Here is a 12,373-nt window from a genome sequence, read left to right on the forward strand (position 1 = left end):
TCGCCGTACGTCCCGCCCTCATGACCACGCTCCGCCCCGTAACCGCGCACCCTCGCCGGGGTGGGGCGCTGTTATCTCAGTGGCCGCGCCAGCGCTCAGAGGCCCCGGCGGACGCGTGGGCGGGCCGGCGCGTCGGCTGGCCATTGGCAGAGGCCGCCGCCTCTGGCTGTCAACTCCGGCGGCCCGGCCTGGCCCCGCCCCGCCGGCGGAGCGTCGCGGGACGCAGGGCCGCGGGGCCTGCCGGGACGCATCCAAGATGGCCGGGTGTTTCGGTTCCGCTCCTGACTGCGGCCCCGAGCCCCATTCATTGCCGCGCTGGTGAGCGGCGCCGGGAGCCGGCCCCAGGGTTCCAGGGGCCGTCCCGCGGGGCGGGAGGCCGCCATGGCGACCCTGGAAAAGCTGATGAAGGCCTTCGAGTCTCTCAAGTCCTTTCAGCAGCAGCAGCAGCCGTCGCCGCCTCAGCCCCCTCAGCCGCCGCCGCCGCCGCAGGCTCAGCCGCCGCCACCTCAGCCTCAGCCGCCGCCGCCCCCGCCGCCGCCCGGCCCGGCCGTGGCCGAGGAGCCGCTGCACCGACCGTGAGTGCGGGCCCGTCGCGGCTCCCCGCCCGGCGACGGCCGTGGGGAGCGGCGTCCCTGCAGACCCGGGCCCCTCGGCGGCACCGCTGCCCCGTCGCCTGCGAGCCCCGTCCCGGGCCGCCCCCGGCCCTCGCGGGCGGCCACAGCCGCCCCTGACGGCACCGAGGCGCTCGGGCCGCAGCACCCGCCTGTCCCAGCGTGCGAAGTTGGGGAAGGAACTTGCTGCTCCGTTTCCGAGAAACCGCAGCTGTGCTGTGAGCAGAGCTTGGCCGGGCCGAGCCCGCGTCCCGTCTGGCTCCTCCGGGCCGCGTCCCTTCCCTCCCCTAGTCCGAGCCGGAGGCGCGCCCGGGCGCAGGCCGCTTCCCGGGGAGCCGGGACTTGGAGCCGGAGTGGCGGGGGCAGCGCATGACATCATGCCCCTAGCGGGGCGAGCGGGCGCGGTCCGAGGGAGAGTCCTTTTGCCGGCGGCCGGTTGATCAGCCTGTGGCTTGAGACTGTGTCCCCACGTCCTCAGGGCCTTTTTATTTAGTTCAGAAGGCGCCGCGGTAAAAACCTGATTTTAAGTATTGGGAAGAGACCGGCTTGTCTAAGCTCAAGTTAGGGCTGCACGCACTCGAATGAGTCGGGACCTACTTAGGTGGTTATTATAACAAGTGAGAAGTAACAAAACTGACTAAAGGATTAGGCAGAGCTGACTCAGGTTTATTGCTTGCGTTCACTCGTAAACAAAGACGACCCGCTGCTGAGGGGTTTGCTGCTGCTGGCGGGCCGGGGGTGAGGGGTGCGGGCTTCATCCGCGGCGCGGTCCAGCTCGCTGATCCGCGGTGTCTGCGCCTCCCGGGCGTCTGCTGCTTCACGGCTGACATCTTGGTACCGCTCGAGTAACAGGGGTGTCTTGACAATTGCGCGTGGGAGAATTGTTGAAACAGAAGAGAGACCATTAATGGCACCTCCCTACCGAACCCGAGCGAGCACTTGGCCTGCATGCAGCCTGCGGTCTTCCTGTGCCGAGCGTTCAGCAGGGGTTAGGGAGCGCTCGGCCCAGGCCCAGGCCTTTCTCTCACCTAAGGGCACTTCATTCTTGATCCGGAGGTTAGCTAGTTCCTCAAGCCGAAGCTGACTTGAAGAGGTCAGTTCTTGAGAACTAGCGCCTTTTAAGAAGCTCACGTTATCAAGACCGGTTAACTTTTAGTAATGTTTTCTTGTTTTTGTTTCTGGTATGATCCTTGCTGTGTCCTGAGAATTTAAGTAGAAAATGAGGATTTGAGGAGTCACGTTGCCTTATCTGTTAGAATAGTGAGTTTTTCTTCCAAGAGGTGAACAACCTCTTTGAATATTTAGAGAAAAAAGTTCTTTTTAACAAGTAATTGATAATCATCACCCAAGCCAGGCTTTCAGTGTAGTGCTTCTCCAGGAGGTGGATGTCATGCAGGATCATGCACGTGGCTCTTGTGTAAACACGGGAAGCACCAAGTGGGGCTTTGGGTGGGAAGCAAGATCTTACTGCCACTACTGGTGACTTGTTCAAACACTTGTCAGTCTAAAAATATGTCTTCTCTTTCTTATGCTGATTTGACAACCTGAATTTGCTTATCTTCAAAATATAGGTAGAAAGGGGTTTCCTTCTAAAGCTGGCTTGACAAAGTAGATTTTTTTCATTATTTTAAGGTACTGTATGATTGATTTATTTTAAAATTTTAATGTATTATTTTTGCATAAGTAATGCATTAACATGACACAAATTCCAAAAGATAACAAACTCCTCCCACCCACTCCTTCCTCCTGAGCACCTAAGGGTTCCCAGAGGCAAGCACTATTGTATTGCCTTCTTGTGAATCCTTCCAGGTATAACCTATGCATATATGAAGATAGAGTTTAAATTATTTAAAAACAAGTATTTCAGGATTGTAACTTTTAATGGTTCTAGGCATGTTCTGAAATTAACTGCATTAGGCTTAATTATAGTTATTTTAAATAAGATGCATAAATATATTTTTATGTAGTTTGCTGGTGAGAAAGCGTTCATAAATTTTGAGTACCAAACCCACTGTTTACAATTTGGATCTTGGCATTTTTATTCAGATGCTTTAGCTGAAGAGTCCATTTTCCAAAGTAAGATGGGCCAAAAGCAATTTAGAAAGTATCTGTTCTATTTTTATGGCTCTTGCTCTGTTGTGTGGAGCTGTCGTATCACAGCGGTGCGTGGGCTTCAGTTGAAGTATCGGAGTGCCTGGCCTTGGCTCAGCCTCTAGGATGCGGGGTCCTGGGTGGGACTGGCATGCAGGGGCAGGGCCAGAGCTGGAAGGGTCCCGACTGCAGTTAATGAGGCAGTTGGCATTTGCCTTTGGCACTTGCTCATTCAGATTCCTGCCTAGTTTTCCCTGACTTTATTTATATACTCATCAGTAAATATTTACTGAACCTCTCCTGTGTACCGGGCGCTGTTCTGGTGGGGTAGGTAGACTGATGAAGTTCTGCACTCGTGAAGCTTTCATTTTAGTGAGGGACACAGACCATAAACGAGAGAGCTGAGTAGAACATACAGTGTGTTAGGTACATAGTAATAAATGAAGGGGAGCTGCAGGGCAGGGAAGGGGACCAAGAAATGTCTGGGTTAATGAGGTGTTGACATTTTAGGGTGTCCAGGGAAGGTCCACCGAATGGGGGCTTTTGAGTCAGTACCTGAAGCGAGTCAAGGATATGACTGTGAGGGTGCGTGGAGGAGGGGCATTCCAGGCAGGGACAGGCCCAAGGTCCCCGCATTCGAGGTGTAGCAGGGAGGTCACTTTGGCTGGTTGCATTAGTGAGAGGTAGACTCTTGGTGGGAGACGAGGTCAGGAGAAGAGGAGTGTCACAGTAGATCTGCCGGCCTGTCCTTGTAGGTTGTAGGTGGCGTAAAGAGCTGGCATTTGTTCTGAGGGAGATGGGAAGTCGTCAGAGGGTTGGGTCAGAGGAGCAGCAGGATGCGAGTTCCATTTTTAAATGAACGTTGCCTGAGAACAGAGTGGAGGAGAGCATGGGCTGAAGCAGGGCACCCACAGGTGAGGAAGCTCCTGCCGTGCTCGCGCGAGAGGTGGTGGGGGGTCTGTCAGGGCATTGGCAGTGGCAAGGTAACAGAAGAGTGACTGAACTCTGAAGGTAGAACCAGCAGGCCCTGTTCGTCTCTGTCTGCTAAGCCTAACATAATTTATTTATAGCCGGTGTTGTCAATTAAGGTCATATTTACCTGCGCCCTGCTACAGTAGCTTGAATAGGTAAGAGTTTATTATGCGCCAAAAATAAGTCTCTTTGAGGAAGTGCAACAATAACATTAGGGACCCAGACTTTTACACTTAGCTTGAAGCTCTTGTCCTCATTCTTACCCATTTTTTACTTTACTTTATTTGTCTTTTAATTGTTGAATAGTAACAGTTCTTTATATATTATGGATACTAGACCCTTATCAGATATATGATTTGTAAAAATGTTCTCCCTTTCTGTGAGATTTTGCTTTACTTTCTTAATACTGTCCTTTGAAGCAAAAACATTTTTGATGAAGTCCAGTTTACCATTTTATCTTTGGTTGCTGTACTCTAGGTATTACATCCAAGAAATTGTTGACTAATTTGAGGTCACAGATTTATTGCTCCTGTGTCTTCTAAGAACTTTAGCTTTTAGACTTGTGTGATCCTCCGTAAGTTTTTTTTTTTTACATATGATATAAGGTAAGAGTCCAGCTTCATTCTTTTTCATGTGGATATCCAGCTGTACTAGTACAACTTATTGAAAAGATCATTCTTTCCCCATTGAGTTATTTTGGCACTCTTGTTGAAAATTAATAGTCCATAAATGTAAGGATTTATTTCTGGACTCTAATAAATTATATTCCATTGGTCTATCTATCTTTTACCAGTAGTACACGGTCTTGATTACTGTAGTTTTGTATCATTATTTCAAATCGAGAAGTGCAAGTCCTCTGACTTTCTTCTTTTTCAAGATAGGTTTGGCTGTTCTGGGCCCCGTGCATTTCCATATAAATTGTAAGATCAGATTGCCAGTTGCTCAGCTGGGATTCTGAGAGGGACTACACTGAGTCTGTACATCAGTTTGGGGAGCGTTGGCATCTCAACAGCGTTAAGTCTTGCACTCCGGAACATTGACAGACGTTTTCTGTAAATGGTCGGACAGTAAGTAACTGGCAGGTTTGGTGGGTGCGTCCCTGTCGCAGCTCTGCCGTTGTAGCATAAATGCAGCAGAGGCAGTCCGTAAATGACCAAACGGGGCTTATGCAGTAAAACTTTATTAATGACGTTGCAATTTGAATTTCATATAATTTTTACATGAAATACTATTCGTTGATTTTTTCCCTCTTACTCCTGGATTTAATATGACAGAACCACTTTTGGAAAGCATTTCTTTTTCCGTTGCTTTCTATTAACTAGTAAAAAAATTTATAAAAGTTAACACATGTGCATCATAAAAACATCTTAAAACATGAAAAACAAAGCCCTCCTCCCAGTCCTAGTCTCATTCCCTAAAAATAGCAACTATTAAATTCTTTGTCTTTCTTGATTTTTTTTAACAATACACAAATATTTGAATGTCTTTTTTTGTTGTTCGTGTGAGACCACACTATATTTTTCACTTAGCAATGTGTTGTAGACATCGTTCCATAGTAATACCTAGCGGCAGGCCTGGGTGGTATCGAGGGTTCCATTGCAGATGGCAACAAAGCATCTTTTTGCTGGTGGAGGGTCTTGCCTTCAGTTTGTAAAAAGCACACATCTGCGAAGCACAATAAAAGGAAGTGTGCCTGTATAATTCTTATTAATTGCTGAAAAACTGTAGCATTTTTTTTAATGCCTTCAGCACCTGGTCTTCCCTAGGTGGTCTCCCATCCAGGTGCTAACCAGGCCCGACCCTGCTTAGCTTCCGAGATCAGACAAGACACGTTCAGGATGGAATGGCCATAGACTCTTTTGTGTTTGAAAGAGGACTTTGGGAGCTGTAAGGCAAAAGTCCTTGTTGTCCTGGCTTCCAAGTGGACTGCTGACAGGATGTTGCCACCTTAAGAGGCCCCGCCCCTGTGACTTCCAGTCCCTGCAGGGGAGCCACTTGGCGAACTACCTCAGTTTAGGTCAGCTGAATTCAGACAAGAAAGAAAACTAAAACACAGTGGCAGACACTATTTCATACTGTGTTAAATCGAGTCAGCTCTATTCTGTTTGAGACAAGGGTGCTGTGGACAGACTGCTGCTCAAAGTCGGCCTCGCGGCCAGCCATATCACTTGGGGGCTTACGAGACGCGCAGAGTCTCTGCCCGGCCTTCCACCTGCTGAATCGGTCTGCATTTAACAAGTTCTGAGAGCGAGTCACGTGCACGTTACCGCTTGAGAAGCTCTGCTGTAGGTAACCAGGCCTCCTCTTGCTAGTGGTGCCATCAGCATCTGGGAGGGAAGGGTTGTGGCTTAGGGATGTCCAGCCGTCGCAGGGCCAGGGTAAGTTCTCTGTCCTTGGGCCATCGAGCATTCGTGTAGCTGCAGAGTAGGCTGTGACACTGACTGGTGAGCTGCGGGGGGCGTTCAGTGCTCCCAGCCACTGTGATGGGGACTTCAGTGGGGATGGGATTAGATGGCCTGGAAGCATCCTTTTCAACCAAGTGACTGTCGTGCGCCAGGCCCTGTTCTGGGCCCTGGTGTTACAGGCGTGATCAGGACCGATGGTGATAAATACTGTGGAGGACAAAAGAGAACGAGGGGGTGGGGCCGTGCAGTTGTGTTCTGGGCGTGTCCTGCACTGACAAGGTGGCACGGGCAGGGCAGAACGGAGGGAGCGGGCCGCCCGGATGTCTGGAGGACGCGAGGTCCGGGCGGAGGGAACAGACGAGCAGGGGTGCTTTCCCTACTCGTGGAGTAGCGAGGGCTGGTGGCCGAAGTGAAAGAAGGGCAGGGGGTCAGGAGGCTAGGGACAAGGGTCAGCGCGTGGGCCTTGCGCACCAGCAGGAGGACCCCGGGCTTCACTCTGCGCAGCCGCGCCCGCCTCTGGTGTGCACTTGCGTTGCTGCAAGATCGCCTTGGGACCACCTGCTAACACTGGTCACTCAGTCACTGCTGGCGGGAACATGGAATCATCTGGCTACTCTGGAAAACAGTTGGGCAGTTTCAGCTAGAGCTGGCCATATAGTCACAGTGTGACCCAGCAGTGGCACTCCGGGGCGTCTGTCCCAGAGAAATGAGGCTTCTGTTCACACGAAAACCTGGACGGTGCACTCGTAGCAGCTTTCCTCACAAAAGCCAGCAAGTGGCATCAGCTTCGGGGTCCTTCACCAGTGAGGGGTTGAACACCCAGTGCTGAGTAGGAGCGGGCTCCTGACACACGCGTCCGCTCCGGCGGATCTCGAGGAAACGATGCCAGAGAAACAGCCAGTCCCCAAAGGTCCCATACTGTGCGATCTCATTTATATGATGTGTTTGAAATGACACCATTATGGAATGGAGGCAAGATGGGTGGTTGCCAGGGCTAGGGCCTGGGCGGCGGGGTGCTTCTGAAGGGGCTACTCCAGGGCTCCTGGCTCTGATGAGGTATTCAGCGTCCTGGCTGTGGTGGTGGATACACAGTCGACACATCCACTAAAATTGTGTAGAATAAATACACACACAAACGAGGAAATGCAACACTGGAAATCTGAGATCGCGGTTGTAGCGATGTCAATACTATAGTTGTGCAAAATGGTGCCATTGTGGGAAACTGGGTAAAGTGCGTGCTGGGCTCTGTCATGTGTTACAGTCTCAGGTGAATCTACACTTACTTCAGTATAAGCTTTAACTTAAAAAAAAAAAAAAAGACAAAAGCCACCACAGCAGGCAGGGAGCATGAAGGCCAGCTACCAGTCAGACTCTGGATCCCCTTGGAGAAAGAGCTGACGGACAGGATTTGCAGACAGATTTCTTTAAAAATTGAGATTACGATCAACATGTTATAACATTTACCATTTCAAAGTATACGATTTAGTGGTTTTTGGTATATTCACAGGGTTTTACAACCATCACCACTATCTAATTTCTAGAACATTACATTTCATCACCCCAAAAAGAAAGCCCCTCCCCCAAAGCAGCCCTCCCCATTTTCCCTCCCCCAGCTCCTGACGACCACTCACCTGTTTCTGTCTCTCTGGGTTTGCCTGCTCTGGACATTGCTCCTGAGTGGAATCGTACAGCATGGGGCCTTTGTGTCACTTAGCAGCCCAGGTTGGTGTCTGAGCTGCGCCTCTGCTGGTAACATTGCCGTGTTCAGTTACACCGCCAGGAGGAGAGGCTTCATTTTAAGGCCCCTTTTCTGCGATGTTGACTGGGGAGGGGGGACGTCTTAGGCTTTATGATTTAGGCCCTGGCTCCCCTAATCAAACAGCACTTTTATTTTTAAATTATGTTTGAACCATAATTCCAAAGTGACTTTTGATGTCCTGTGCCTTCTTAAAAAATCTTTCTGCCGGAGTTCTGATTTTCCAGGAACACTCTGCCATCGTTACAGCACTGGCAAAAGGTAGCTGGCAGGGATCGAGGGCCTGGTCTCTGCCTGTGGGTGCTGCAGCCTCTGCGCCCCGGTTCTGCTGCGTGAGCTGTGGGGCAGCGACCCCACTGTGTCAGGTTGAAGGGCAAGCCCGGTGCCCCGTGAGTGCTGACTCCAGTTCCCGGGTGAGCCGGGCCCTCCGCTGCTCACTCTCAGCCCGGGCTCTCATTTTTCATACATGGTCTTAACATAATTCTAAAAATGAGAACTTAAATGAGAGGGCTCGAATTCCCATTTTTAGAATTGGTTCTTCGATAGTCGTTTTAACGTGGCTGAAGTACACTGCAGAGTCCGTGATTTCCGTGCCGCCACGGCAGATGTGTGTCTGTGCAGATGGCTCCGTGGCTCACTGAGAGCGGCCGACCGAGGTTTGTTTTTATTTTGAAGGTGAAGGTAAAATGACCGCTTTACCAAACACTGTTGAGGAGTCAGGCTATTCTGACCCTGTTTATCCAGTTCTGGCCAGAGAAAGGTGGTTCTGTTTTTTCACTTTAATTTCCATACTCACTTTTCACGTAGAACAAGTCAGTTTGGCTTATCAGTTCATCAATCTAGTTAATTCCAGGGGGGGACAAAATAGTAGTTTTCTTCAACTTCCAAGTTTGCTAATTGGACAAAATAAGATAGGAAGTATTTCAAGCAGGGACCACAGAATGTACGAGAACTGAGTTTGAAGATGCAGGGCCGAAACAAGTAAGTTAGTTGGAGCAGCCAGTGTTCTTCGAAGGTGCAGGAATTTTGACGAACAGTGGAAGTTGGAAAGTAGCCTGAGGCCAAATAATAGTGATGAGCCTTGTTAACTGGGGTTTGCAAGTTCGCACCATGTTCTTCTGCCTTTGACAGTCATAGTTTGATGAACTATGGTCCAGCACGCGGGAGCTGCCCAAGCCGGCCTCCCTGACTCCGGCGGCGGGCCTCGAGAGCTGGCGCAGTGTTGTTTGTTGCTAACTGTATTCTAGTTTATCACATGTGAGGAGAGAACAAAGTTCTTTTTACAACTCATATTTGTCTCTCTCACTTCTCAGAAGACAGAGAAGTGTTCCACGGGCCCCGCCAGTTCTCTGTCAGGCTGTGGGTGGTCAGTGTGACACTGTTGGCTTTCATTCCTTTTGGTACCCATGTGGCTCTCCCGAGATGTGCACATTGAAACCCTACGTCGTGGTTTTTAACCACACGGGTAGTTGGGGCATTGACGTGCAGTGCTGTCTTGTGAAGTCCAGGATGCTTATGGGGTTGCAGCCTGAGGAAGCCCTGGGAATCATCTCGTTCGGGACACCTCCTCCCCAGCCTGTGGCACACCTAGCCATTCGGCATGGCAGTCTTTCTTAATGAAACAGACGAGGTTTCAAGCTATTGTCTAGGATGACTCTGGGAGCCATGGCCTTCTGATCAGGGTGGGCCATCCAAGACACCTGGCTACTACCCCTGCTTTAGGTGAGCCGCTTCAGGTCCAGCTGGGAAAAGTCGGGCTCAGACAGTGAAGGGACTTGGCCACGAGTCACAGGCTACTCACCTTTCGGGCTCGGAGGCCGTGACACCACAGGATGAAGGTTCTGCTTGGATTCTGACTTTGCGGAAAACATAAGTCACGTATCTTTCTATTCTGACTGCCGTTAAGTTGTGGGGTCCAGTTTAGTGTTTTCCAGCCCTTTCTCATTAGCGCCCCATAAGGAATTGTTTTAGATCCAGTGTAAGGGACTGCCACACTGAGGGCCACTGTCGCTGCCGCCAGGAGACTGACTGAGTGTGCAGATTCAGTTCATTCAAGGCCTTGGGCAGGTTTTCACTGTGGATAGCCAGGAGTAATGGACAGGTGAGTTAGTTTGCTTCCTAAAATGGATACATTCGTCATGTTCTTTAGGGTCCTTGGTGGCTGGGCTACACTAAGTAAACTGAGCTGCTGTCGTAGACTTCGTATGGTGGTTTAAAAAGGAGAGCACTGTCTATGGCCATGCCGCCCTGAGCACGCCTGATCCCGGCTGATCTCAGAAGCTAATCAGAGAGACCGCCTAGGAAGACCACGCTGTAGGCGTAAGAAATTAAAAAAAAAAAAAAAAAAAAAGAGAGACTGTGAGCTGACAAGGTCCTTGTAATCTGTGAGGTCAACCAAGGGTTGCCTTGTCTAAAAGCGAATGAATGAATGAATGAATGAATGAATGGAGAGCACTTTTGTTTTCAGAGTATTTTCTTTTTAGAACCAGGGTATGACTTGCATATAGTAAAATGTACCCTCTGTAGTGCAAAGTTCTGTGAATTTTGCCACATGCATCACGCCATGTAACTACTACCACAATCCAGATTCAGAGTAGTCTGTCAGCCCCGAAGTTCCCTATGCCTTTTTGCCATCAGCCCCTCCCCGGCCCCTGGAAATTACTGATCACTTTTCGTCCCTGTAGTTTTGTCTCTTCCCGAGTGTCTTACGAGTGGACTCTTCCAGTGCGTAGTCTCGTACCCGGTGCGCCGAGACGCAGCCTTGTTTGAGCCGCCCGCCCTCCTGCCCGCCAGCGTCTGTCCTCCAGGAGGACGTCGGGTTCTTTCCGTCAGAGTGCTTCGAGGGGGGTGGCCCACGAGGGTGGGGGGCTCTCTGCGTCCTGTGGTCTCTTAGCGACCGAGGCTCCTTCCGTCCTGCTGCTCCGCAGCCTTCTCGCCGTCTCATCTGTGTGAGCGGCAGCAGGGCGTTAGGCATGTCGTTCCGGTTGGAGGGAACTAAGGGGGTGCCCAGGGCCTGCTGGCGAGGTGGACGCTCCACCTCCCACTCCCGTTCCTGTTTGGTCCGCTGCGTGTTTATTGTGGCCGCAGGGAAGCTGGGCAGGAACGTCTGAGCGGGAGGCCCGTGTCCAAGGAGGGGAGAATGGCGGCGTGGTGGCCGAGCAGCCCTCTGCTGTGTGACTGCTGGTGGGAGTCCATGTCATGACCGGCTCTGACTGGGCCATCGGCCACGGGGCCGCCCCCGCTTCATGCCGTGGACTGGGCTTCTCCTGCAGGCCCTGGTCCTTTTCTGGGCCCGGGGCCCCATGCATTCCTTTTGGCCCCTGACTTCCCCCTTGGGAGGCGCCGCCACACCTGTGCTCTTCCCGGCCGGCTTTGCCGTGCCTTTCGGAGGGCGTGGGAACCTGTTCCTTCGGCTGCACTTCTGGAGCCGGAGGGCTGCGTTAGGGTTAAACAGTCACAGCAGTTTGTAGGTTAGATCCCCCCACCCCCGCCCAGTAGTCAGAAGCCTAGCAGTCTGGTTCTCTTTCAGATGTGCTTCTTAAATCTGCTTCACGTTTGGCTCCCCTTTGGGGTGTCCCTCTGCCTTGAAGACAGCCGAAGCCATAGGTTTGGGTGGCAAGCAGACACCTTTAATCTGATTTTGACCTGGCTGTTTATCTTCTGTTGGGCTGAGAAGTCTCAGTAGAAAGCTCTGAGCGGGAGGCCTATTTCTAGCTGTTTGGGGACACAGGCTCGATTAGCCATTGTGCACGTTATAGCTGACAAGGAGCGTGTGGCGTGCCGACTGCAGCCACCGGGCAGCGTGGCGCAGAGAAGTGTCAGTGTCTAGGGGTGCAGACTCCGTGTTGTGTCGTGCTCCCTGGAATCGCACAGCCCTCTCTCAGCGTGATCTTGGGCCAGTCACTGTTGGCACTGCAGTCTCTCTAAAAATGGAAAAAGTAAGGCGCATTGGCAGCATCCATCAGCTGTTGGCTGTGGAGCGGTGTCGCTGAGGAAGCCCCGGGTTGCACTCGGCCACCCTCCCCGGCCTGCCCTGACTCTGCCCCCGACTCTGCCCCCGACTCAGCCCCCTGCTCAGAGTGTACGCTTTACTCCTGCTTGCCCTCGGGTGCTCATGGCACGCACCGAGGGCGTGCGGAAACGAACGCAGTGGATCGTTCAACACGTGTTCACCTCCTTTCTTTCTTCTTTTTTTTTCATTTAGAAAGAAAGAACTCTCAGCTACCAAGAAAGACCGTGTGAATCATTGTCTGACCATATGTGAAAACATAGTGGCTCAGTCTCTCAGGTAACTACACTTTGAACTTGCTAATGAAAATTCATTCTGAATGAGCTAGAGTATTCTTCATCTCCCCCATTGTCTTAAAACCTTTAAAAAACTCTTTCCCATACTTCCGGCTATCCAGACAGTAGAATGAGCAATGTTTTCTTTTTATGATCTTACAAACAGTTGTAACCATGATGATATTTGAACAGCATGTTTATATTTAATTAGCACTCTTGGTAACTGTAATCATTCAGACATCATTTGTTCGCTA

The 12,373-nt window shown here is 51.2% G+C and overlaps 1 protein-coding gene across 3 annotated transcripts in view; it reads left to right on the plus strand.

The window, feature by feature from the left end:
• Nucleotides 1–236: 236 nt before the first annotated feature.
• The window catches only part of HTT (huntingtin), a 116,645-nt gene continuing 104,508 nt past the window's right edge, over nucleotides 237–12,373 (plus strand). The window contains exons 1-2 of one of the 3 annotated variants that reach the window (XM_036227435.1): nucleotides 237–575; nucleotides 12,040–12,123. In XM_036227435.1, the coding sequence (XP_036083328.1) occupies nucleotides 382–575; nucleotides 12,040–12,123 (278 nt within the window). In that variant the 5' untranslated portion in view covers nucleotides 237–381. Of the gene's footprint in view, nucleotides 576–1,374; nucleotides 4,742–12,039; nucleotides 12,124–12,373 lie in introns of those variants that run through there. The other 2 variants (XM_016159198.2, XM_036227436.1) reach the window with 2 other exon arrangements.

Source organism: Rousettus aegyptiacus, unplaced genomic scaffold (assembly GCF_014176215.1).
Source record: "Rousettus aegyptiacus isolate mRouAeg1 unplaced genomic scaffold, mRouAeg1.p scaffold_m13_p_10, whole genome shotgun sequence".
Taxonomy (NCBI): domain Eukaryota; kingdom Metazoa; phylum Chordata; class Mammalia; order Chiroptera; family Pteropodidae; genus Rousettus; species Rousettus aegyptiacus.